This window comes from Diospyros lotus, chromosome 8 (genome assembly GCF_014633365.1).
Source record: "Diospyros lotus cultivar Yz01 chromosome 8, ASM1463336v1, whole genome shotgun sequence".
In the NCBI taxonomy this organism is placed as follows: Eukaryota; Viridiplantae; Streptophyta; class Magnoliopsida; order Ericales; family Ebenaceae; genus Diospyros; species Diospyros lotus.
The window spans coordinates 11,914,275-11,942,134 of NC_068345.1; the positions used below are offsets into that span (position 1 = coordinate 11,914,275).

A 27,860-nucleotide genomic window follows, 5' to 3' on the forward strand; every position below is an offset into this window, starting at 1 on the left:
AACTTTGAACAACACATCACCCACCTAAATACATCTTTTGAGATTCTTAAATCCAATCAATTGTTTGTTAAGCTGTCCAAATGCATATTTGCAAAAGGAGAAGTAGAGTATTTAGGGAATGTGATTTCAGGAGAGGGGGTTAGTACAGACCCAAAGAAGATATTGGCTATGACAGAATGGTCGAGACCTACTACAGTTAAGGAGTTAAGAGGGTTCTTGGGGTTAACCGAGTACTACTGGAGATTCATTCAACATTATGGGATCATCAGCAAACCATTGACAGAGTTGTTGAAGAGAGACGAATTCCAATGGAACCCTAAGGCAGAGGCAGCCTTTTTAACACTAAAAAAGGCCATGGCACAAGCCTCAGTCCTACCCCTACCTGGTTTTTCAAAAACATTTGTGGTGGAGACCAATGGATGTGATATTGGGGTGGGAGCAATGCTCATGCAGGAGGGGAGACCCATGGCATATATTAGTCAAGCCCTTGCCCCAAAGCACTTGGGATTGAGTGTGTACGACAAAGAGTTGCTTGCAGTGTTGGAGGCAGTAGACAAATGGAGGCATTACTTGGAAAGCAGTCATTTCATTATAAAAACGGATCATGAGAGTTTGAGGTTTTTGCTACAGCAAAGGCTGCACACCCAATTGCAAAGGAAAGGGGTTTCCAAGCTATTTGGCCTATACTAAACTATACAATAAGACTAGGGAGGGGGAATCAGGTAGCTGATGCGTTGTCCAGCAAAGGAGAAGGGAGTTGTCAAGCCATTACAGCTATCATACCAGATTGGGTGAAGGAGATAATTGATAGCTATGAGCATACTGATTGGCTTAAGGAGTTACAAGGGCAACTAGCTGTCAGGCCAACTGAGAATCAAGGTTACACATTTTCCAATGGGCTCATCAGATTTCGAGGAAGAATAGTGGTGGGGAATGACAAGCTTTTGAAGAACAAAATCTTGGAGTCCCTTCATGACTCTCCCTTAGCAAGACATTCGGGAATCAAGACCACTTATTACAGAGTAAGGTAGTTGTTCTTTTGGCTATATCTAAAAAAGGAGGTGGTAGAGTTTGTGCTAGCTTGTACCACTTGTCAGTGTTGCAAGCTTGAGCACGTGGCACTCCCAGGTTTACTCCAACCCCTTGCTATCCCAAAGCAAGCTTGGGAAGGAATATCAACGGATTTCATAGAAGGGCTTCCTAAGTCAGAAGGTAAGGATGTGATTATGGTGGTTATGGTTGACTAAATTCACACATTGTATAACCCTCACTCATCACTACACGACTTAGGAGATTGCCAGATAGTTTGTGAACTTAATGGTCAGGATTCATGGGGTTCCAAAATCAATAGTATTCGATAGGGACAAAGTCTTTTCAAGTCATTTATGATGAGAATTGTTCAAAAGTCTAGGAGTTGGCTGCACATGTCCACGGCCTACCACCCCTAGACTAATGGACAAACTGAAAGGGTTAATCAATGCCTAGAAGCTTACCTACAATGTATGTGTTTTAGCAAACCCAAGAGTTGGAATAGGTGGCTATCGTTGTCATAGTGGTGGTACAATTCAAGCTACCATAGTGCTATAAAAAGGGCCCCATTTGAGGCATTATTCGAGCACAAAGCCCCCCTCCTACTGGCCTTGATAGATACCCTCACAATAGTGGCAACAATTGAGGAATACTGTCACGACCCTAGGGGTGAATCAATAAATGGTCGCTAATAACTACTTGTATGTGCCATTAGTTGGTTAGGGAATTAGCTTACTGTTTTGGCTATTATGTTAGTTACCTGTTATATTGTTAGAATGTTGTTATGGTTGCTGGAGGCTCTATAAAGAGACCTACAGCAGTATGAGGAAGTATCATTGGAGAATAATACAGGTCTTTCTCTCATTTCTGTCTCTCTCTCTCTCTCGTTCTCTCTATCATTCCCTCTCATTCTCTCTTTTTTCCTCCCTCATTCTATTTATCTTCCTACATTCATTTCTTTCTCGGAATTCAATCAAAATTCCCTCAATTATCCAACCCACAATCTGAGAGCTTGACAAATACTTACAACAATGCCAAGAGGTTCTACGGTTACTAAAGAAGGAACTCATTACAACCCAAAACCGAATGAAACAAGTTGCGAACAAGAAAAGAAGTGACAGGGTCTTCAATGAAGGGGACAAGGTCTATCTCAAGAAGTGACAGGGTCTAAACTAAGCCCTAAGTACTTTGGGCCATTTCCTATAATTACTAAAGTGGGAAAAGTGGCCTACAAATTGCAGTTACTAGACGAGGTACCAACCCACCCGATGTTCCATGTATCATTGCTTAAGAAAGCAGTGGAATCGGGGGCCACTATCAGTCCAAGCCTTCCTCTTGTGGATGAAGACATTGAAGTAGTAGTGGAGCCTCGAGCCATTGTGGACAGGAGGGTCACATATAAGGATACTATTCCCCCAACAAAAGTATTGGTCCAATGGAGTCACTTACACCCAGATAACACAACCTGGGAATATTTATTGGACTTACTAAAACAATTTCAGCGAACAGTTCATCTTCTGTCCTTTCTTGGGGACAATAAAGTTTTCAAGGAGAGGGGAAAATGTCACAACCCTAAGGGGGTATAATTGTAATTGGTGCTATTAAATAAAAGCTATTGTAATTAGCGATTGAGGCTTAGGCAACCTTGTACTCTTTCGGTTAGAAAGTTACAACTAAAGAGGCGCCTATAAAAGGGACTAGGTGTAAAAGGATGGGAATTATGTGAGAAAATACACAAATTCTTTCCCTCCAAACTTCTTTCCCTCTCTTTTCCTCTCTCAATTCTCCCTCATTCTTTAAAATTCTCTCCCTCTATACAAATTACTCTTTATGTTCCTATAATTTCATAATTGACCTAAGTCTTAGATTTGAGACTTATCAGATTTTTCTCCAGGGCTACCATCCTTACCTCCATGGCATTCTTCCAGTTCTCATTGCCTATTGCTTCGGAAAATGTCTTTGGTATTGGAATTGTGTGGAGGCTGGTGAGAGAAGCTCTGTGATTGGGAGATAGATTTGAATGGGACATGAACAAATGTCCAGGGTGTTTGGTACAGGTCCTTGTTCCCTTCTTGATGGCAATGGGAAGATCCAGGTTTTTGAGATCAGGCTGTTCACAGTCACCCAAGTCAGGATCAGTCGTAGGTTTAATGGTTGATTCAGGTTCAGGAGTAGAAATACCAAGTTTAGGATTTGGTTCAGATGGTATAGCCTGCATAGGGGAAGAAACAAGTGCTTTTCTCCTTGAACATCTGTAGTGGATAGGAGGATGGAAGAACTTTCTTCCCTTATATCATGTTCTGTTAGTCCTCTAAGATAAAGACCATAGGAGGGAAAGAAGAAGAAGAAGGAAGGTCCAAAAGAAACATATCCATGCCCTTGTATTCCAAGAAGGCAACCTCCCCCTTAAGATAAGGATGATCAAAGTAGGAAGCATCTTCCACAATACTAACATCAATCGAGACAAAAAACTTCTTAGTAGGAGGATGATAACACTTATAGCCTTTCCACAGAAAATGTGATTTCCATGGAAAATGAGGCTGCCACCATGACATGAGTGTTGCATTGTTACCTGTTGCATAACCTATCATGTTCTTATTAACCACCCACTCATGCAAGTAAGCATTCCTACATTTCATAGCAAGTATGTGATGGGGCTGTAGGAGAGGGGAAGAACACTCAAGGAAGCTTAGAGACTTGCTTATATATAATGCCATGATAATGTCTCATTTTGAAATTATCACGTTTTGCGAGATTTTGATGTCAAGCATGTTATATAACTTTTGAGGAACTTCATGTACAATGATGATTTAAGATGAAATCCTTGTGTGTAAGCCCATTTTTGGTATATATATGACATGACATTTAGCATGATTTAACTTATTAGACTTGAAGATTTAGTTAAATTTCAAGCATGGAATGAGTTGAACTAGATCACAGGATACTTAGATCAAGCTAGATTCAATTGAGAGATTGGCTAAACATGGGAGGGGAAACATAGCCAAGGGACCAATTGACTGTGAGGCCCCAGAATGCCTAAAAGGTCAGCTAGTGGGGCAACAGTTGGTTGTGGAGCTCACTATGAGGAAAGGCAATCAATTGTAGGGTTCACTGAGGCTCGTGTGCTGTCAACCCCTCTTCATAAATCAATTTTGGGTGAGTCACAATCAATTGTCAACCATGGCAGGTTAACTTTATCCCCTGTGAAGGTTGTTTGTTCGGGTCAACTAAGGGAGAAGTGAATAAAAACTAAGTGTTAAAAGGAGGAAAAACCTACAAGGGAGGCACACAACCACTAAGACACATGTCAGGGCCCTACGGTCAGTATGGTTAGGGTGGTTAGGGGGTTGTAACAGTGGGATTAGGTTGTTAGTTACTGTTATAACAAATAATAGTAGGCCATTAGCTAGGGGTTAAACGGTTGTGGGGCAATTAGGTGGTTGGGTAGTTATCTTGTAACCTGTTGAGCTGTTGTAGTAGCTATATAAAGCTACTAGGTTGTTGTAGTTGGGGTTATCCAAAAAATATCAATTGAAACACTAGTTCTACTCTCTCTCAAACTCTCCCTCTCCCTCTTAGATCTATCTCCTCTTTCCCTTAGCTTCTCTTCCTATATTTCCCCTTCTAATTCTCTCTCTTCTCTTCTATCTTTCCCTCTCTTTCTCCAATTCTCCTTTAAGTCCTCCCAAAATTGGCCCTAATTCTCTGTTGAAACCTTAGGGTCATGACAAGTGGTATCAAAATAGTGACTTGGGGGTATAATTCCAGCCTTGAGCGATTGGGAAATCAACCAAATTCCGCTGAATCAAGCTACAACTGTGGCAACCCTTACTGGAGCTGAAGGATGAGGCAAGCCAAAGTTCCGAGAGACAAATTAGGCTGACCCAAGAAGAATGAGGCAAACCCAAAACTTCATCGGCGGAAATCAATTGACCCAAGAATGGGACGAGGTCCAAGAATGAATCTTGGAGGCGAACAAGGAGGTGCAGGTGACTCGGTGCTGTTAGGCAAGCAAGAACAACAATGATCTTGGAGTCGACGGAGAAGGCCAAACGAATAGTGTTCGAGAAAATTGAAGGGAGACAATAGGTGTTGGGTGTGCAAATAGTAGAAAGGGTGCCCAGAAATTCAAGTTCCAAAAAGTTGAAGGGTAACAGTAGGTCAGGTGTGCAAATTGTCGAAGGGGTGCCAGCAATCCAAGTCTTGGCCGAGGGTGGATAATTCGGTTCAGGGCGATGGCAGACGACACAAGTTTGAAGCAGATGGAGCTTCAAATTCAGCAAGTGCAGTGGTAGCTGACATCCAAGGGAAGATAGTGGCCATCGATGGTGTGATTGAACGGAAGATAGAGCAGACAACTGATCGCAAGTTGGATCATGGGATGGCGAACCTATGGGAGGAATTTTCTAGACAATTTCAAGAATTGAAGGACCAAATCCAGAGCTTTATACTCATGTTCATGGGGTATAATTCAATGAGGTTATTGGTCGAATTTCCTCCAAGAGAACGCTCAGAACTGGTCATGTCCAGGCATGGAACAGGACCAAGAACTGCGAGCTTGGAAGTAGAAACCATGGCAGCAGAGGAACTCGGAAATGAGCGATCAGGTAGAAGGGGATCAATTGTGCCAACCATGGCAGCAAAGGAGCAATCTGATTCCTTTGAAAAAGAAGTTCATGAAGAGGATATTCGAGATGATATTATCAGAAGTTTGGATCAAGAGGTGACTAATTCAACTAATCGATTTCCAAATTGAAAATAGATAATGGAGAACTTTCAAAGACGAGGATAAAAAAAATTGGATTTTCTAAAGTTGAAATTGATTCGGCCTTTTGCAATGAACAATGGATAGGTAGTGAGATGAAGGAACCAGTTGCAATTGTCAAGACTAATGATGTGCCTAGTAAGAGCTTCCAGGAGGGAAATAAGAAACTGTTAGGCGGAGTGGCAAAGAAAGCAAAGTTTATTACATCATCCCTGGTGGGCTTACAGAAGTTTTTCAAGCTTACTCCAATCAAGCTGTGGAAAAAAAGGAAAAGAGCTAAGATTGGGAGGCTGTAGGTCCCGAAGCTGTTTACTACACTACTACTCCATCTTTAAGAGCCGACTTGTTGCAGCAATTTCCGCAATCAGCCAACCTACTCTCGCTTTCTTGAGGACAAGAAAGTTCTAGACTGGGGGGGTAATTGTCAAGACCCTACAATATGGTTAGGGTGGTTAAGGGGTTGTAACCGTGGGATTAAGTTGTTAGTTACAGCTGTAACAAATAACAGTAGACTATTAGCTAGGGCTTAAACGATTGTGGGGCAGTTTGGTGGTTGGGTAGTTATCTTGTAATTTGTTGAGCTGTTGTAGTAGTTATATAAAGCTACTAGGCTGCTGTAGTTGGGGTTATCCAGAAAATATCAATTCAAACACTGATTCTACCCTCTCAAACTCTCTCTCCCTCTCGGGTCTATCTCCTCTTTCCCTCAACTTCTCTTCCCATCTTCCCCCCCCCCCCCCTCTCTAATTCTCTCTTCTCTTCTATTTTTCCCTCCCTTTCTCCAATTCTCCTTTAATTCTTCATAAAATTGGCCCTAATTCTATGTTGAAACCCTAGGGTCATGACAAAGCACAAAATGGATCCTAACCTCCAAGCTCAAGAAAACAATAAATACCCACTAGATATCCACAAAAGGTGAAAAGAGCATGTGTGGGCTTCATGTCTAAGTAGATCCTGTGGTGTGGGTGGCCACAACTTTGCTAGCTTATCAAGATACGACTTAGTAGACTAGGATGTTCCAATGTCCCTATTTTCAAGAAGTGTATGATGCCTATTTTCATTAGACACAAGCTAAAACATATTCAGAAATATCTCCATGCATTGTATTATTAATGTTCTACTTGTTTGAAAACAAGCATCCTTTAAATGCATGCATGGCAATGTTTATCACCAGTGTTCTAAAATGCGGCCTAGGCGGCCGCCTAGGTGTTAGGCGGACCCTTGCCGCCGCAAATACATGCAAGTCGGCATCCTAGGCGTCGGGCCCAATTAATCGGGTCTAGGCAGCCAAAGCACAAAACAACGCCTAGGCACCGTTTATATATATATATATATATAAGTTTCACTTGTCTTTAACTTTGATTTATCTAAAAATAACATAAAAAAAAAAAAGCAGTCCGCCTAGGTCCACCTAGGTGTCCTAGGCACTAGACCCCAGTCTAGCGCCTAGCGCATTTTAGAACATTGTTTATCACTTCAACAAGACCATGTTATGTGTTATTGCATATTTGTGGTGTGGAGATGAGGGGGAGCGGGTATTAAATATTGAAAATAGAGTGACTAGAAATTGATACCTACTAATCCCTCCTTTAGATGTTTCAATGTTCAAAACCAAGCACCTAAACCTCCCTATTTTCTTGTGATCACCTAAGGCTTCTAAGTACTCAAGCACTCTTTTTAAGCTATTTCAATTTCATTTGCAATTCAAGAAAATTTACTCATATTTCATGTAATATATATATATATATCAAACAAAAATAGATAACATTTAATTACTTTCACATCTATCTAAATAGGCACTTCTTGTCACCATGACCCACCATGTTACGACTATATCCAGGTTCAAATCCATGGTTCTTACACTTTGGTCATTCATATATATTGGTTAGGTCACATGCACAATACTGTCTTCTAACACCAAAATATAACTTTCAGATTTTAAGAGAGTACTAAACAAAATATGTTTTCGAAAGCTCACCACTTTTGTACTTGACAATGTATTCATCAACATCAACACCTGGAAGAGTGAAACCTGCTCTAGTCAAAAGATTGCCTGCATCCCGCACCTAGATAAGAAAACCAGAAAGTAAGCTCAAAATAAAAAATACTACCACTAGCATATAAGATGAGTAAACAGGGCCACTATTAAAAGATCTCAACTACAAAACAATATGAATTCTCTATAACAGGTAAGGAATTTACTATCACATGAGAAAACAAGGGAAGAGAAAAACTATAACAATATAACTGCAGTAAACAAGTGTTGGAGGGAAAGAGAGGCCACAGAAAAAAGGGCTTAAGGAAAGCAGTTACATAGTATTAGATTTTTATGTTATTTCCCCCCACTATAGTAGTCAGATTATAAATCTGAAAGATTGAGTGCCAGAAAAACAAGCAACACAGATGAAGAAAATCAAACAATAAATAATGCAACTGGAGACTAGAAACTGAATGATAAGAAGGTACATTTTGCAAGCAAAGCTAAAAATTACAGAAGATGAACAATATTAGTATGAAAAATTAAAAAAAAATGAGAAAAGGAGATAAAAGTTATAGATAACAGCCAGTTGCCCAGATTTATCTGACCTTCAATTACCAGAAACAAAAGGAGGTGTTTCTGCCCAACAAGGAAAAAATTATTCAAGATTCCTCGGATAACATGGGGATGTTCTCTTACCACTAAGAAGGAAGAGGATAAAGCACCACACCACAGATCTTAGGAAAAAACAAAGGAGAAGTGCTAGAAAAAATTACATGTATAAGCCCCCTAAATGAATAAATGAAACATTTTTCAAGTAGTAAAAATGAAAATAGTCATACACCTATATAATCTTATTTTTGACAAAATAAATCTAAATATTCACCTCAATAATATAAAATTGCATGTAACATACAATAGGCATCCAACAGGTTCATTAGAAACAAAAAAGTACATTCAAGGACAAAAAATCTAATTTCTGATTTAAAGCTTGAACTTCAGGAACCAGAACTCTTAACACTTGGTGTTAGAAATTGAAGAAAATAAATAAAATATTAAAAAAATTAAATAGTATATCAGGACAAGGATTGGGTACTTTGGGTTGTCTAGAGTGGGTTGGAGGCCTTAGAACCCCAGAAGGTACGTCGTGTACCAAGGAATTATGGTAGTGCATATTGCCAGGGAAATTTCCCAATATGTTAGGGAATGACATAATGAAAGCCTGATTGGAACCCTACAATATGAGGGTTGTTGATGTCATTTACATCATTGTTGTCGATACATTATTTTGACTTCCTCATTCACACCACTTGTTGGTACTTTCTTGAGTCTTGTAATTAATTGCAGTTATGGGAAGAGGCTTACTAATCCATGGTGGGGCAGTTTGACCTAGGGATTAGTGCCAATCACAAGCCTATCTGGAATTGGGTCGTGACAATACATTTGCACCCTTACTAAGTCATTGTAACTCATAAGGCATTTCTTTTTTTTTTTTTTTTTGGTGGTTTAGAACTTGCAAGAAATTCCAAGGGAAAGTTGGTCTTGGAGAGATAGAAGATGGCAACCTCAAAGTTGTCGTTTTTGGCTTGTTTTAGCCTATTTTGGTTATGCTTTTATTATGGATGTAGCTCTTATTTTATGGCTTGTGTAGTGACCTTGTTAGAGTTTTGTCTAGAGTATTGATGGCAATGACAATAGTGTTTCTATATAGGTTATTACGCAGTTTAGAGAGTAGAGATAGGCCGTGGACTCACTTGTAAATAGCTGTAAAGTTGGGGGTAAAATCGGTAATATTCAATCTTGTAATAGTCTAGGAATTGTCGCCCTAATATTCTATAAATAGAGAAGGAGGGCTAAACAATAGGCGTGCATAATTCAGTTGTTTCTCAAGAAAGCTTTGAGAGAGGAAAGGCTGTGATTTAGAATAGCTTTTCTAATCTTGAGAGTAGGCTTGTAATCAGTGGGGGGCTACACTGGTGTACTGTGATCATTCTTTTTGAATCAAAGAAGGCTGCTCTTGGAGGGTTCTTAAGGCTAGATGTAGGATTGCTTATCGCAATCTGAACTAGGATGATCTTGGTGTTCTTGTAGATATTTGGTTTGTGTATTCTTATTCCTTTAATTTTGTTTATGTTCTATTTAATATTTCTGTTGACTCCATTAATTCTGGTCTTAAGTTTAAATCCATGGGTGTGTGCGATTAAGTGCGGCAGAATTCCTGTCCAAGAAAACGGATCTAATGACCCTAGGTATAATAGACTTGTAGAAGTTTAACATTCTGTAAAAACCTAAACAATGCAATTGGAAGGGTTGTGAACGGTTGGAAGTGGCTGGAACATAAAAACCCTAATAGGGATTGCATAATTAGGGACCTACTTCCAGACCAAAATTTCTTATGTTTCAACCACTTCCAACTATTCACAACCCTTCCAATCACATTGTTTAGGGTTTTTACAATATGATAAACATCTACATGTCAACTACACAAGTCATAAAATAAGAGATACATCCATAATAAAAGCACAACCAAAATAGGCCAAAAATGGCAACCTTGAGGTTGCCATCTTCTATCCCTCCAAGGCCAACTTTCCCTTGGAATTCTTGCAAGTTCTAAACCACAATAAAATGCCTTAAGAGTCACAATGATTCAATAAGGGTGCAAATGTACGTAAACATGAAAATAGTGTCACGGCTGGTGACTTAGGCTGGCTAGCTGATTTAGAGCTAATCAACGATAGCAGTAGTGAAGTGGGGAAGAGAGAAAGAAAGAGAGAAATAGCAAGGGAGAACAGCAGAATGTAGAGAGAAAGAGAGAAACCAGAATTCTGTTGATATTCTCGTTAACGGACCCAAGGGTCTAAGAAGGATATATAGGCCTCTGCACATGGACGTAGCCCAGAGGATTCCTTCCCTAAACAGTTATAACAACCATTTTGTCCTATTCTAGCCCTTACACATGGGCTTCTTTTGGAATATTCTCTCTAACAAACTATTACAGCTAGAAATTAAAACAATAGCAGTAACAGAATCTAAAACAAGCAATAACATAATGCAAATGAAAGAAAATCAGGAAGAATATCGCCCGTGTGTGACAATTCCCTCCCCCTTAAATTATTTCTTGTCCTCAAGAAATGCTAAGTAGGCTGGCAGCCGTGGGAAACTGCTAGAGAAGACTTGGTAGGTACTCCCACGTGTTGCTTTCTTGTTCTCCGTGTTGCCACTTTACCAACACCTGGATGAGGGGTACTCCTTGGCGGTAGATAACTCTTTTGTCTAGAATGGCCTTAGGCTTCTTCAAAATCTCCTTCTCTTTTGGATTGGTGGGCAACGCGGGATTCACCGGCTCAGCCCCAGCTGATTTCTTCAATAAGGAGACGTGGAAGACTAGGTGAATGTGGGTTCCCTGGGGAAGTTGTAGTCGGTAGGCCACCTTCCTGACCAAAGCCATGATGGGGTAGGGACCGAAGTATTTGGGGCTCTATTTGGACACCAATCCTTGGGTAAGGGCCTTTAGGTGAGGAAACTTCAATCGGAGGTACACTTTCTCTCCCACTTCGAATTCCCCCTCACTTCTCTTCTTATCCGCATACTGCTTCATCCTATTTTGGGCTAAAGCTAATTCCTGCTTAAATTGTTGCAAAACCATCCTCCTTTGCTACATGTATTCCTCCACAGCGGTCGCAGTAGCCTGCCCTTGCAAGGCTGGTAGAATGGGAGGTTTGTACCCATAGTTGGCCTCGAAAGGAGACATTTTCAGGGCTGTGTGGTAGTTAGAGTTATACCACCATTGGGCCAATGCTAACCACCGATGCTAGCTCTTGGGTTGTAAAATGCACATACACCACAGGTAGGTTTCCAAGCTTTGATTGACTCTCTCCGTCTGACCGTCTGATTGTGGGTGATATGCTGTAGACATATTAAGTTTGGCCCCCATAGATTTCATTAGTCCTTGCCAGAACTCACTTGTGAAGATCTTATCCCTATTTGAAATGATAGTATTTAGGACTCCATGTAGCGCTACTACTCTGTCCATAAAGGTCCTTGGTACCTCTTGCGCTGTAAAAAGGTGAGACAACCCTATGAAATGGGCAAATTTAGTCAGCCTATCCACTACCACCAACACACTATCCTTCCCTTCAGATTTAGGCAACACCTCTATAAAATCCATCGAGACGCTAGTCCAGGCTTGGTCCGGTATAGGCAGGGGTTGAAGAAGACCGGGGTAGGGCACATTTTCATGTTTGCATCTCTTGCATGTGTCGCAAGCTAGGATGAACTTCTTAACATCATTCTTTAACTTGGGCCATTGGAACAACTGCTTTACCCTAAGGTAAGTATTTTGAACTCCTAAATGCCCTCCCAAAGGAGATTCATGCAAGGACTGCATGATCTTCTTCTTGAGGTCCCCCTTATCACCAATAACAATCCTGCCATTAAATCTGATCAACCCTTCATGTAAAGTATAACATTCAACCTCCGCAATTCCCAATGCTAGCCTTTCCAATATTCCCTTCACCTGTTCATCTGCTTCATAGCTGTCAACAACTTCTTGGTACCATTCTGGTACTACGGTAGTGATTGCAACCAGACTCCTCTCTTCTTGGCACCTTGAAAGGGCATCAGCAGCTACATTCTCCTTGCTCTTCCTATACTGAATTATGTAATCCAACCCCATCAATTTTGCCATCCCCTTTTTCTATAGTTGTGTTTGCAATTTTTGCTGCAACAAATGCTTTAAATTTTCATGATCTGTCTTGATTATAAACTTCCCATTCTCTAGGTAATGCCGCCATTTTTCCACTGCCATAAGCACCACCAAGAATTCCTTTTCATAGATGCTTAATCCCAAATGCCTTGGGCTTAATGCTTGGCTTAAAAATGCCAATGGTCTTCCTCCTTGTGACAGCACAGCCCCTATGCCCACCCCACAGGCATCCGTCTCCAACATAAAAGGTTTAGCAAAGTTGGGCAGTCCCAAAACAGGTACCCTACTCATCTCTATCTTCAGCTTCTTGAAGGCTTCCTTAGCCTCTTGTCCCCAGCTGAAAGTGCCTTTCTTCAGCAGGTTGGTTAGAGGTTTACTCACCACTCCATACCCTCTAACAAACCGGCGGTAGTAATCGATAAGGCCAAGGAACCCCCGTAGAGCCCTCACTGTTGTGGGTCGTGGCCAAGTTAACATGGCTTCCACCTTTTTGGGATCAGTCCTAACTCCTTTTGATATCAAATGGCCCAAATACTCGACCTGATCTTACCCAAAGGAACACTTGGACCTTTTGATGAAGAGTTGGTTAGATCTAAGGACTTCTAGGGTGGTTTTGAGGTGTTGTAGATGTTGGTTCAGGTTTGGGCTATAGACAAGGATATCATCGAAAAATATAAGTATGAATTTCCTTAAATAAGGTTCGATGATTTGGTTCATTAGGGCTTGAAAAGTGGCCGGTGCATTAGTGAGCTCAAATAGCATCACCAAGAATTCAAAATGCCCATGATGGGTTCTAAAAGTTGTTTTATGGACATCATCAGGTTTCATTCTTATTTGGTGGTATCCCGAACGAAGGTCCAGCTTTGAAAAAATTTTGGCATTGTGTAGCTCATCAATTAGGTCTTCTATCAAGGGTATAGGATACTTGCTTTGATAATTAAGGTATTTAACTGGCGGTAATCCACACAAAAACGCCAAGATCCATCTTTCTTTTTAACAAGGAGAACTGGTGAAGCGAAAGGGCTCTGGCTGGGCCTTGTGAAGGATTGTTTTAGCATCTCCTTTACCATTTTCTCAATTTCTGTTTTCTGGACGGGAGAATAACGGTATGATCTGATATTTATGGGTTCGGTATTGGGTTTTAGGTGGATTGAATGGTCCAAGGCTCGGGTTGGGGGTAGAGCATCAGGTTCAGTAAATAAGTCCTTAAATTCTAATAGCAATTCATCAATAGGGGTCTGAAGGTGTACCTGGTCAAGCTCACACTACTGGCTACTAACAGTCAGGCATAATTCCCCATACAGCTTTTGCTCGGCCCCTTCTTCTACTGCTGCAATGGAGAATAGCTGGGCCAGTTGGTTCCACTTGCTTCAAAACACCCGATGAAGCCTCTTCCCTGTTATCATTCTACAAGTCCCAAACTCTCTCCCTCCCGTGAGTCATTCTTCTTCCTTCTTTGGCAAATGATACCTCCATCCTATTGAAATCAAAGCTTATGGGGCTCACTCCTTTCATCCAATCAACCCCTAGTACCACATCGCAGCCCCCTAATTGCAACAACCTCAGGTCTGCTTCAAACTTCTCTCCTTGCATCTCCCAATTAAACCCCTGGCATACTGATTCACTGATCACCCTATTCCCATTACCACCGTCACACTTAGGGGTTGAGTTTCTTTGGGGGAACACCTCAATCTTTTCGCAGATCTTTCATTCAGGAAGCTATGCGTGCTTCCACTGTCAATTAAGATCAACAAGCTGTCATTCTTCACCTTCCCTTCTACTTTAATGATCTTGTTATTGGTCACCCCCTTCAACGCATGGAGTGAGATCTTACCTGTGTCTCCTTCCCCGAGCTCATTGTCCTCTTCCCTTTCATCTTCTTCCTTTTCTGATTCCTCCTTCGGGTCCCCTTCTAATAACAACAAATGCCGCCTGCATTGATGCCCGAGATAGTATTTATCCCCGCATCTAAAACACAACCCCGGCTGCCTCCTCGGGTCATTGTATTTTCCCCCAGAGCTAGGCCCCCCCTAAAATTCTAACACCTTGGCCGCCTCTACCCCAATCTCGATTATGTACCTTCTCTCCTTGATAGGATGAGCTTCCAGTGACAGCCCAATGCTGTTGCCTCTGCTTCCTCATCAAGGCCTCGACCACCATTTCTTGTAGTCGTGCACTTTCTGTCGCCTGCTCCACTGTTCTAGGCCGTCATTTAACCATAGGCCTCAGATCATTGCTGAGCCCGCTCAAGAAACTAGAGACAAAATAGGCTTCTGAGAGGTGGGGGTCGTTGTTGATCATCAGTGATCTCAGCTCTTCAAACCTTCTCAGGTAGGCATTCACCTCTCCTACCTGTTTTAATTTGTTGAATTCTTCAATAACATCCGACATACTCTTTTCTCCAAACCTCTCGCATAGCCTACCAGTGAACTCCACCCAGGTTGGGTTATCCCTGACCCTTATCCACCCCTGGTACCAAGCGTCTACCAAGTCATCAAAGTAGGCTGAAGCCAGGGCTACCCTCCTTCCCTCAGGTACATTGTACCAATCGAACATGCGCTCACATTTTCTCGCCCACCACCGGGGATTATTCCCGTCAAACACCAGAATCTCCAACCGAGGTGTTGGGAACCCCGGTTGCTGGGACAATTCTATCTTTCATGTCCCCCTTCCATCACATTCCTTATATCACCCTCCAGTTCCACCCCAGCTCCCTCATTTCCTGCTACTCTATCTCTCCTGTCGTCTGGTATTAATGGTTATGTTTTATCTCTAGGGGGAAACTCGAGGGCCAATCTCCCAGCATTTTGGCGAGTGAACATAACCATAAACTGTTGGAGTTGGGCTCCCAGCTCTGCTCTCATTTGTGCATTATCCTCCCGCATTTGAGACAGAGCCCATCGAGCCTTCTCTCGAGTTCTCCTACAGAATTTTCCATTTGGCGATCCAATGCTAAGATCGCCTTGTGATTGCACTTCGATCCTCGCTCTAACTGATCTACGCGACACTGGAAGTGGGTCACCATTGAGTCGAGCTGTTGTAGCTGCGTCTCAAAGCTCTTCATGCGGGTACCTTCCGCCGTGGAAGAATGCTCTACTAATCCAGCCAAAACCGTGGCTCTGATACCAAATTGTCATGACTGGTGACTCGGGCTGGCTAGCTGATTTAGAGCTAATCAGCAATAGCAGTAGTGAAGTGGGGAAGAGAGAAAGAAAGAGAGAAATAGCAAGGGAGAATAGCAGAATGTAGAGAGAAAGAGAGAAACCAGAATTCTATTGATATTCTCGTTAATGGACCCAAGGGTCTAAGAAGGATATATAGGCCTTTGCACATGGACGTAGCCCAGATGATTCCTTCCCTAAACAGTTATAACAACCATTTTGTCCTATTCTAGCCCTTACATGTGGGCTTTTTTTGGAATATTCTCTCTAACAAACTATTATAGCTGGAAATTAAAAAAATAGCAATAACAGAATCTAAAGCAAGCAATAACATAATGAAAATGAAAGAAAATCAGGAAGAATATCGCCCGTGTGTGACAAATAGATGTAGTGTAATACCAAGTACACAGGATTGGCAAGGTCTCTTTGCCTTCCAAACCCACATGTTTGAGGCATTAACCTCGCATTTTACCCCTAGCATGCATCTAGCCTCCTCATGGCCGTTGGACTCAATTAGACCACCTATAGAACATGCACAAACTTGCAACTTCACACAAACATATATTACTCATTCTTACAAAGACTTGCATAGCCATCCTCCCTAGGGGCCTTCCCTTACCTTGCTTGTAACTTTCGATATTGAGGATGATGATTATGGAGACATATTGAAACCTCCTAGGACCACCACCTCCTTTGTAGAATCTTTCTTTCCATCTTTCTTCTCTTCTTTTCCTTTTTTCTTCCCTTCCTTAATGGCTAATTCTTGGGCAGATTTGGCCTCTTTTCCCTTGCCCATGGACGTCGAACACTCCCCCAAGTGGGTGGAGTTTTAACACAAATCCCTTTTGTGTTTTCTCCCATGAGCAATTTTGTCACCATCCATGAATATGGTGATCCATAGCTAATCCTAGATGATAAGATCTTGACCTTCAAGAGAAAGCACAATCCTTGCCATCTTTTGAGGCTTAATCTTAGCCTTACATTTGCCCAAGGCTCTAATAGAGTCACCCATTTATTTATGTCTTCCAATTTTTGGCAAATGAAGAATGATATACAAAATTGAGAGAAAAAGAAGTAAGGAAAAATAGAAATTAGAGGGAAAAGAACTAATCAAATTTATTAAGCTAGGTTACAAGTATCTACATCAATACATTGTAACTGCTATGTACAAGCTACCTATGCTAGGTACAAGGTACAACTATCATACAACACACCTAATACAAACTAGTAAGAATTCTCAACACTCCCTCTCAAGCAGACACATAAATCATATGCACCTAGATTGGAACAAATATATCCAATCCTTGGACCTCAAAGAGCCTTAGTAAACAGGCCATCGAGCTGATCTATAGTCCCAACAAATGCTGTAGAAATCTCATCAAAAACCAGTTTTTTTTTGCACAAAGTGATAGTCTATTCAATATGCTTGGTCCTTTCATGAAAAGTAGGATTAGAGGCAATATGATGAGTATCCTAATTGTCACACATAAGCTGCATAGAACCTGAATCACCAAACTATAGAGCCTTAAGAAGTTGTTTCAGCCAAATCAGCTCACATGTAGCTAATGTCGTGGCTCTATACCCAGCATCAGTACTAAATCAAGCAACAATTTGCTACTTTTTACTCTTCCAAGAAACCAGATTGCCTCCAATTAAGACATAATAACTAAACGTGGTTTGTCTATCAAATGAACAGCCTACTCAATCAGCATCTACATAACCAGTCATGTGTCTGACCTTTATCTTCAAATAATAAACCTTTACCATGTGAACTCTTAATATTTTGCAAAATACGCAACAAATCTTGCCAATGACCATCACAAGAAGAATCCAAAAACTAGCTAACCACACTAATAGCAAATGCAATATTTGGTTGAGTCGCTGTAAGATAATTCAACTTCCCAACCAATCTCCTATAATGTCCTAGATCATGAATAGGCATATCAATGGGCTTAGAATCCAACATGCCCGTCTCCTCCAGAATATCAAGGGCATATTTCCTAAGAGAGCTACAAATGCCATGCCTAAATCTAGCAACCTCAACACCCAAGAAATACTGCAGTGGACCCAAATCTTTAATATGAAAATGAAAATGCAAATGAGCCTTCAATTGAAAAATCCCTTGCTCATCATCACCAATAACAACAATATCATCTACATAGACAACCAAGTAGATAACACTACCAAGAGCATGGCAATAAAAAAATAGAATAGTTAGTTTCACTCCCAATCAAACCAAAAGATTGAACAACAGAGCTAAATTGACCAAACCAACACCTAGGTGATTGTTTCAGACCATACAATGACTTCTTAAGGTGACAAACCAAATGAGAAGACTCCCCCTGAGCAACAAGCCTTGGTGGTTCCTCCATATAAAACTCCTCAAGATCACCATGGAGAAAAGCATTTTTGATATCAAGCTAATGAAGAGGTCAATGTTTAATGGCAGCCATGGAAAGAAACAAATGGACTAAAGCAATCTTACCCACAAAGGAAAAGGTATCTCCATAATCAAGACCAAAGGTAACCCTTGGAAACCAAATGGGCCTTCAACCTGTCAATAGAACCATCAGGACCAACTTTAATAGTAAAAACCTAGAGGCAGCCAACTAAGAATTCTCCGGAGGAAGGGTGCAATACCCTAAATTTTAAAACTCAAATATGATATAATACCTGGGATTATTAGGTTCAGATACTTGATAAAATAGGTCATTTCAAGGGATTATAGAAGTCTTGAGACAAAGGTTCAATTTCTGAGCCAGTGACAAAGTCGTAATTATTGAAATTTGGGTAAAAGTGCAATTGATTGAAAGTTTTGGGAATTAGTGTAAAAGATATGAATTTCAAAATATCTTTGGATTTCAAACTTCAATCAAATGTAGCTTTGGATCATTTTGACGCCCAAGTCCCGGTCTTTGCTTAAAGTCCAAGTATTCTCCAAGTCTTTGCTTAGCTTTCAAAGTCTCCAAACCTTATCCTCAAGGACACATGGCAAGCAATCATTGGCCACTTGGAAGATAAGACAAGATTACATGATGATTCATAATAACCCCTTGATGTGGCATCGCACAATTGGCCATAAAATCTTACTTAGCCTCCAAGTTTGCTAAAATCTTCAAACCTTATCCATAAGCACAAGTGGCAAGAAACTATTGGGCCACTTGGGAGTCATGATTTTGAGACACTTGGCGCCTTGGGGATGTGCCACACGATGGAGCAATGATGAGTCATGATTACAACCACATTTTCAAGACCTAAGTGGGCTTATCAAGTAATGACAAGTGGCAAAAGTAATGATGAAGCCTAAATCTAGATAACACTTGTCACCATGGGGTTGGGCCACATATAAAAGCAATCATGAGGTTCAAATCCCAAAACCAAGTGGCTTAATCTTGTGGCAACAAGTGGCAAAAGATGGCAATGGTAATGACGAGTTATGATTAAGAGTGACAAGTGGCGAAACGCGGTTGGCCAAACACTTTTATAAATAGACCCTTTGAGGGAAGAATTCAGTCATATCAAAAAAGAGAGAAAGGACGTCATTTTGAGAGGTTTCTAAGTAAGGATTTTGTTCTTAAAAGAGCGGGGAAGGTTTTGCAAAAAAAGGAGAGTGAATTTGGTGGAAAAACGAAGGAGATACGAAGGTTCGATGGAAAATCGCACCTCGCTGGAGTTCGGGTCAAAACAGTTGAAAAACAGTGTGGTGAGTACCTTTTTTGTTATAATCCTGTAGAGCATGGAAAAAGGGAGCAATAGAAAAAAATGAGGGTCGAATCGGGGTTAAAAAGGCCAAGTTATGGCCCAAAAACGGAAGAAAACGAAAGTTGGCCGAGAAACAAGGGCGACGCGTGAGATTCATGTGCTGTGAGGGGAGTGAGCATGGCAGCGCGTGAGGACCCTTCTCGGGTGAGGCACGTGTAGCCTCATTTTTCTTGAAATTTTGCAACAACCCTTACTTCAATACCCACACTTTCATGTAAAAATATTTCACATTTACCTTACGAAAACTCATTTTTTGGCAGTAAACAGTCTTAGTTTGCGTGCAAACGATACTTTCTGGTGAACCCAAAGGCGAGTGATTTATGCATACTTCTAACTTCTTCTTAATCACTCTTGGGTTCATTTATGGGTGGTTTGTTGCTTACATCTTATGTTTTCTTGGTTTTGAGCATATCCTTTCTACTTTGTTGCATCGAGTTTGACCATGACTGCTTTCGTGTGTGGCTTGTGGCTTGCATATCATATTCCTATTACTTTTTCATACAACATGTCATGGTCAGTGGCTTACATCTTATGTTTCCTTACTATAAGCATATGTTGCCCATTTTATGCGTATCTCGGTGGTTGTATCTATGGCTAGTTATTGGGACATCACGGGAACGCCCCACTTTTCAAATATACAATGAAGCTAAATACAAGCTAATATCCCACAAGGGCGTTATGAAAATCCTTACCAATGGAAGTGAATGATCAAATCTGATAAATAGCTAAAGCTAGATAAAAATGATTTCCAATAATAAAACCTTTAATATAAGTACGTGACTTTCAAAATTTATCAAATATCACGTTCACAGTACATAGTAATCACGACTTACAACTTTAACAACATAATAAGCAAATCCAAGCCTTACATAACACATGTTTATACACGAAATCTCCCAAGATCATGTCAATATAAACCTCCTATGTGGCAACAAGGTCAGGGTTGCAATCACCCTCGCAGTCATCATGGTAGCTCACCGCAAGAGCAGGAGATCATGGCTCACCGCAAGAGCACGAGATCCCTCGTGATGTCCCACAATCATCAAGGTAGCTTATCACAAGAGCATGAGATCTTGGCTCACCGCAAGAGCACGAGATCCTTCGTGATGTCCCAACAACTAGCCACAAATACAACCACCGAGATGCGTATAAAATGGGCAAGATATGCTCATAGTAAGGAAACAAAATATGTAAGCCACCAACCATAACATATTGTATGAAAAAACAGAAGGAATATGATATGAAAGCCACAAGTCACACACGAAAGCCGTCATTGTCAAACCCGACGCAACAAGTAGAAAGGTTATGATCGAAACAAAGGAAAAATAAGATGTAAACAACAAACTATCCATAACTGAAACCAAGAGTGATCAAGAGAAAGCAAAAAGCATGCATAAACCACTCACCTTGCCTATTTACCTTTCGGAGTTACTATTCACAGGGTATCGGCCTCGGTCTTGCTGCAGTTACAGAATTTTCATATCACAAACTCAAAATATTTTTATACAGAGTTGTAGGGCATTAAAAGGGGAGCATGCCATAAAAATTTCAAGGAAAAAGATGGCCACACAGCCCTGGGAAGGGTCCCCACGCACTGCCATGCGCACCCCCCCTCACGGCTTGTGAATCTCATGCATTGCCCCCGCTTCTCGGCCAACTTCAGTTTTCTTCCGTTTTTCAGCCATAACTCAGCTATTTTAACCCCGATTCGACCCCCATTTTTTTCTATAGCTCATTTTTTCCATGCTCTACAGGATTATAACAAAAAACCGAACTTGCCTCACTGTTTTCTGACTGTTTTGGCCCGAACTCCAGCGAGATGCAATTTTTTGTCGAATCTTCATATCTCCTTTGTTTCTCTACCAAATTCACTCCCATTTTTTTTGCAGAACCTTCCCCTCTCTTTTAAGAACAAAATCATCACTTAGAAACCTCTCAAAATGACCTCCCTTCTCTCCTTTTTGGTATGGTCGAATTCTTCCCCCCAAGAATCTATTTATAAAAGTGTTCGGCCAACCCCGTTTCGCCACTTGTCACTCTTAATCATAACTCATCATTACCATTGCCATCCTTCACCAGTTGTTGCCACAAGATTAGGCCACTTGGTCTTGGGATTTGAGCCTCATGATTACTTTTCTATGTGGCCCAACCCCATGGTGACAAGTGTTATCTAGATTTAGGCTTCACCATTACTTATAACACTTGTCATTACTTGATAAGCCCACTTAAATCTTGGAATGTGGTTGTAATCATGACTCATCATTGCTCCATCATGTGGCACATCCCTAAGGCGCCAAGTGTCTCAAAATCGTGACTCCCAAGTGACCCAATATTTTCTTGCCACTTGTCCTTAAGGATAATGTTTGAAAACTTTAGTAAACTTGGAGGGTAGGTAAGATTTTATGGCCAATCGCACGATGCCACATTAAGGGGTCATTATGAATCATCATGTAACCTTGTCTTATCTTCCAAGTAGCCAATGATTGCTTGCCATGTGTCCTTAAGGATAAGGTTTGGGGACTTTGGAGGCTAAGCAAAGATTTGAAAAAGACTTGGACTTCAAGCGAAGACCTAGACTTGGGCTTCAAAACGATCCAAAACTACATTTGATTGAAGTTTGAAATCCAAAGATATTTTGAAGTTCATATCTTTTACACTAATTCCTAAGACTTTCGGTCAATTGCACTTTTACCCAAACTTCAATAATTATGACTTTGCCACTGGCTCAGAAACTGAACATTTGTCTCAAGCCTTCTATAATCCCTTGAAATCACATATTTCCTCAAGTATTTGAACCTAATAATTCCAAATACTACATCATATTTGAGTTTGAAAATCTGGGATATTACATCCTCACCCTTAAAATAAATTTCGTCCTCGAAATTCCACCTCATTCCTCAAGATTATGGTGTCCCCAAAACACATTCCTCAAGAGATCTCATCCCACTCCTCTAGACTCACATCAGGGTGGATAACGTACCTAGTTTGGTGTGCCTCATCCAGTACAATTTGCCTCAACTCTTGGCCTCAAGCACATAAATTTATCTCCGATATCGAAATATTTCTTCCAAAAATCGAAGTCAGGGTTTTTGTCCCATTCCCAATTGTCAACATACGACCATATTTTTTAGTTTTCCAAAATAGCTCGCTTAGATCCATTCATCAAACGAGAATGAATCGCCAGGCTAGCCACGTAAATAGACGTTTTCTCAGGAATCACATCTACTAGCAATGGGCTAAAAGCCTTCACCAGTTCCCACTCTCGGGTCATCAGAACAGGCCATCAAAGCAAACTTGTTCCATCATTAGCCACCACGTCCACCGAGAACAAGCTATTGGAGCAAGCTCATTAGCCATCACATTCGACCTCCCGACGTGGTACTAGATCGCACAACCACAACCTTTCAAAAATTCTATCCACTATCGCTACCCCGCATTCAATCCTTCTGAAAGAACAGGCACCTCAAGCAATCATGAAGACCTCGAACTTTTCACATAGTGCTGCCAAAGCATGCCCACCACAGCAAACTCTAATGTGAAAGTGCTTCAGTTTCTAAGCCAGTGGCAAAGTCATAATTATTAAAGTTTGGATAAAAGTGCAATTGACCGAAAATTTTGGGAATTAGTGTAAAAGATATGAACTTCAAAATATCTTTGAATTTAAAATTTCAATCAAATGTAGCTTTGGATCTTTTTGAAGCCCCAATCCAAGTCTTCACTTGAAGTCCAAGTCTTCTCCAAGTCTTTGTTTAGCCTCCAAAGTCCCCAAACCTTATCCTCAAGGACACATGGCAAGCAATCATTGGCCACTTGGAAAGTAAGACAAGGTTACATGATGATTCATAATGACCCCCTGATGTGGCATCATGCGATTGGTTACAAAATCTTACTTAGCCTCCAAGTTTGCTAAAGTCTTCAAACCTTATCCTTAAGGACAAGTGGCAAGAAACTATTGGGCCACTTGGGAGTCATGATTTTGAGACACTTGGCACCTTGGGGATAGACTACACGATGGAACAATGATGAGTCATGATTACAACCACATTTCCAAGATTTAAGTGGGCTTATCAAGTAATGACAAATGGCATAAGTAATGATGAAGCCTAAATCTAGATAACACTTGTCACCATAGGGTTGGGCCACATAGAAAAGCAATCATGAGGCTCAAATCCCAAAATCAAGTGGCATAATCTTGTGGCAACAAGTGGCGAAGGATGGCAATGGTAATGACGAGTTATGATTAAGAGTGACAAGTGGCGAAACGGGGTTGACCAAACACTTTTATAAATAGACCCTTGGGGGGGGAGAATTCGGTCATTCCAAAAAGGAGAGAAGGGAGGTCAATTTGAGAGATTTCTAAGTAAGGATTTTGTTCTTAAAAGAGAGGGGAAGGTTTTGCAAGAAAATGGAGTGAATTTGGTGGAGAAACAAAGAAGATACGAAGGTTCGACGGAAAATCGCACCTCGCCGGAGTTCAGGCCAAAACAGTGAGGTAAGTTCAGTTTTTTTGTTATAATCCTGTAGAGTATGGAAAAAATGAGCAATAGGAAAAAAAAAACGGGGGTCGAATCAGGGTTAAAATGGCCAAGTTAAGGCCAAAAAATGGAAGAAAACAGAAGTTGGCTGAGAAGCGAGGGCAGAGCCTGAGATTCACACACCGTGAGGGAGGTGCGCGTGGCAGTGTGTGGGGACCCTTCTCGAGGTGCATGAGGGCGCGTGTGGCCTTTTTTCTCCTTGCAATTTTTATGGCAGGCTCCCCTTTTAATGCCCTACAACTCTGTATAAAATATTTTGAGTTTGTGACATGAAAATTCTATAACTGTAGCGAAATCGAGGACAATACCATGTGAACAGCAACTCCGAAAGGTAAATAGGCAAGGTGAGTGGTTTATGCATGCTTCTTGCTTCCTCTTGATCACTCTTGGTTTCAGTTGTGGATGGTTTGTTATTTACGTCTTATGTTTCCTTTGTTTCAAGCATATTCTTTCTACTTGTTGCATCGGGTTTGACCAAGACAGCTTTCATGCGTGGCTTGTGGCTTACATATCATATCCCTTATGTTTTTTCATACAACATGTCATGGTTGGTGGCTTACATCTTATGTTTCCTTACTATGAGCATATCATGCCCATTTTATACGCATCTCGGAGGTTGTATCTGTGGCTAGTTGTTGGGACATCATGGGGGATCTTGTGCTCTTGCAGTGAGCCAAGATCTCATGCTCTTGCGATGAGTTACCTTGATGATTATGGGACATCACAAGAGATCTTGTGCTCTTGCGGTGAGTCATGATCTCCTGCTCTTGCGGTGAGCTACCATGATGATTGCAAGGGTGATTGCAACCCCTGACCTTGCTGCCACATGGAAGGTTTATATTGAAATGATCTTAGGAGATTTCGTATTTATTTTTGCATATTTCCTGGCATAACTGCTTATTGCATTTGCACGCATGTATTTTCCTTTCAGAACCATCTTACTTAGATGTAACAATCTAACTCGGGTGTTTCATATCCCTGGGATATTCAACGTCCCAGGTATCTCAGCGTGTCAGGTACCCAGAGACAGGCAAGAGAAAAGGGCTATGAGGAGGTCGAAGTTAGTTTAACTTCCTGTTACTCATGTACTATGGATCTTATGTAATATTTGGGTTTGTTTTGAGAGTTGTGTATCGCAGTTGTATAAACAAGTGGTGTTACATAGGGTTGGATTTACTTATTATGTTGTTAAGGTTGTAAGTGGTGATTACTATGTACTGTGAACGTGATATTTGATGAATTTTGGAAGTCACGCACTTATATTAAAGGTTTTATTATTGGAAATCCTTTTTATGTAACTTTAGCTAGCTATCAGGTTCGATCCTTCGCTTCCGTTGGTAAGGATTTCCATAACGCCCTTGTGGGATATTAGCTTGTATTTAGCTTCATCGTATATTTGAAAAGTGGGGCGTTACAAAGGGGAACCAAACCCCAACTTCCATTAGCAAGTAAAGCAGACATCTCCTCATCCATAGCATGATGCCACCTAGGGTGAGCAAGAGCCTCTACAATTGTTTTAGGAATAAAAATAAACAAAAGAGTAGAAACAAAGGCAAAATGGATAGAAGATAAAACAATGGTAGCTCAAAAAAGTGTAAATAGGATGAGGATTATGAGAAGAACATATACATCTACATAGAGAAGGTTGCTTTGGACCAAAAACTAAAGGAATAATGGCACCTGTAGGAACCACATCTAAAGGAACTACAACATCCGGAGGAGGTGGAGAAACCACACCGTCAGGAGGAATAGAAGAAGTTCGGGAACGATGCTGATATGTTAAGAGAGGATGAGAAGGAACAAAAGAAGTAATGGGAGAAGAGATGGTAGGAACCACAAAAGAAAAAAGAAGGAATAGGAAGATCTTCATCAAGAGATGAGGAAGAAGAAAGAGAAGAAGTAAAAAAGGACTAGACTCAAAGAAAGTAACAATAGAAAAAAGGAGATATCGATGAAGATTAGGAGAAAAACACTTATACTGCTTTTGAGAATATCCAAGGAAGACACATTTAATAGATCGAGGTGATAGTTTGTCCCTTCTTGGGGATAAAAAATGAACAAAACAAGTGGAATCAAAAAATATGAAGAGAAAGAGGATATAAGGGGGTTCATGAGGGAAAAGTATGCCCATTAAGACTAGTAGAAGGCATCTGATTAATTAGATAGTAGGAAATCAAAAGAGCAGCATCCCAAAGAAGTAGAAGAACATGCATATGAACCAATAAGGTACAAGACATCTCAATGAGATGATTTTTAAATTTTGCTACCCATTTTGTTGTGGAGTATAAGTTTGATGAAGAATGACATGAGAAGATAGAAAAGATTGAAAAGGCTTGGAACAATATTTCTTAGTATTATCACTTCAAAGGATACGAATAGAGGAATCAAATTGAGTCTTAACCTCATTATAAAATGACATGAACAAAGACAAACACTCAGTTTGATCCTTCATCAAATACAGCATGTACAACGAGAATAACCATCAATAAAAGTAACAAAGAAAAACCTTGTTTTAGTTTAACTCAATCAAACCCCAAAATCAGAATGTAAAAGCGAAAAAGGAGAATCAGCTCTTTTATTAATTCGATTAGGAAAAGAAGAGCGTACATGTTTGCCCAATTGACAAGATTCACAATCTAAAGACTGTAAAGAAGACAAAGATAAGACCATCTGCTTTAGCATAGACAAATGAAGATGACCCAATCTACATTGGATTGACAAAGGTGTGGTTGTAGGAACAGTACAAACAGAAGGTAAAGAGAGATGAAAAAGGCCTTCAGATTTGTGTCCTATGCCAATCATTCATAAGTATTCCAGTCCTACACCAAAACAGAATTGGAATCAAAGATAACCCAACAATCAAGAGATTTAGTCAAATGACTAACAGAGATTATAAACTATAAGGACATTGAGATACATGCAATACTGAACTAAGAGATAATGAAGGCAATGGATTGGCCTGACCTGTACCAGCAGGAATGACCTTAGAACCATCAGCCACCGTAACAGAAGGCAACATATTAGAAGACTCAATATGAGAAAAGAAAAATTTATGACCAGAAATATGCTCAGAGGCTGCAGAAGCAAGGATTCAAGGACTAAGCAAGGAATGAGATCCACAAGCAGAAGGAGAAGAATCTGCTATTGGAAAAGAAACAGAACCTGCAGCTTGTGCAGCTGAGGCTACGAAAGATGATGCCTTCTTAGTTGCTTGGAACTGATGAAATTCAGCTAACTCCTCCCCAAAAATAAGCTGAGAAAAGGCACTGGGCCCTGAGATAACACCCTGTCCAGCTGAAACCAAGGTGGCAGGCAGCTGGCCAGTGTCATCATCCATAGATCCCACATTTGCTTTAGGTGGACAGCCATGTGATACATAACAGGTCTCTTTATAATGGGCTGTTTTGCAGCAATATGAGCAAAAAGGCTGTTTCCCCCCACCCCCCCTTTTCCACCACACTCTGGCTGCTTATTCTTAGACTGATTACCAAAGGATGTAGCCTGAGAGCCATAATAGACCCCTCAGCTGCTGAATCAGTGCCAGTAAATGTCTCGGTACTATGCAGCAGCTTTGGAAATACTTCTTTGATAGTAGGAATGACAGGCCACTGAGGATCTGTGTCCTACCACTCTCCAAAATCAGGGCCTAATCCAGCCAATGTCAGCACATGAACAATTTATCACAGTGGACATCAGGTCCTAATCACATGTCAGCACCATAAACAGTTTATCACATTGGACACACTGTTCAGTAACATTTTCAGTGCTTGGGAGCATGACATTGAAATCTGTCACAGCAGATTGAACCATTCCCAGATATGTTGTCATATATGTTGTCATATCTAAATCTCCTTTCTGAAAATTAAACAATGTACTAATAATTGTGTACAAACGGAGGATATCGTTTGTATAAAGCCTCTGTGCA

At 40.8% G+C, this 27,860-nt stretch overlaps 1 protein-coding gene across 4 annotated transcripts in view; it reads right to left on the reverse strand.

The window, feature by feature from the left end:
* LOC127807345 (putative methyltransferase At1g22800, mitochondrial) overlaps nt 1–27,860 on the reverse strand; it is an 81,748-nt gene that overhangs the window by 21,482 nt on the left and 32,406 nt on the right. For all 4 annotated transcript variants that reach the window (XR_008024642.1, XM_052345089.1, XM_052345087.1 and 1 more), the window contains exon 8: nt 7,773–7,860. Coding sequence is in view for 3 of the 4 variants with exons in the window: in XM_052345089.1 (XP_052201049.1) it covers nt 7,773–7,860 (88 nt within the window). In the remaining variant the exon portion in view is untranslated. The remainder of the gene's footprint in view (nt 1–7,772; nt 7,861–27,860) is intronic.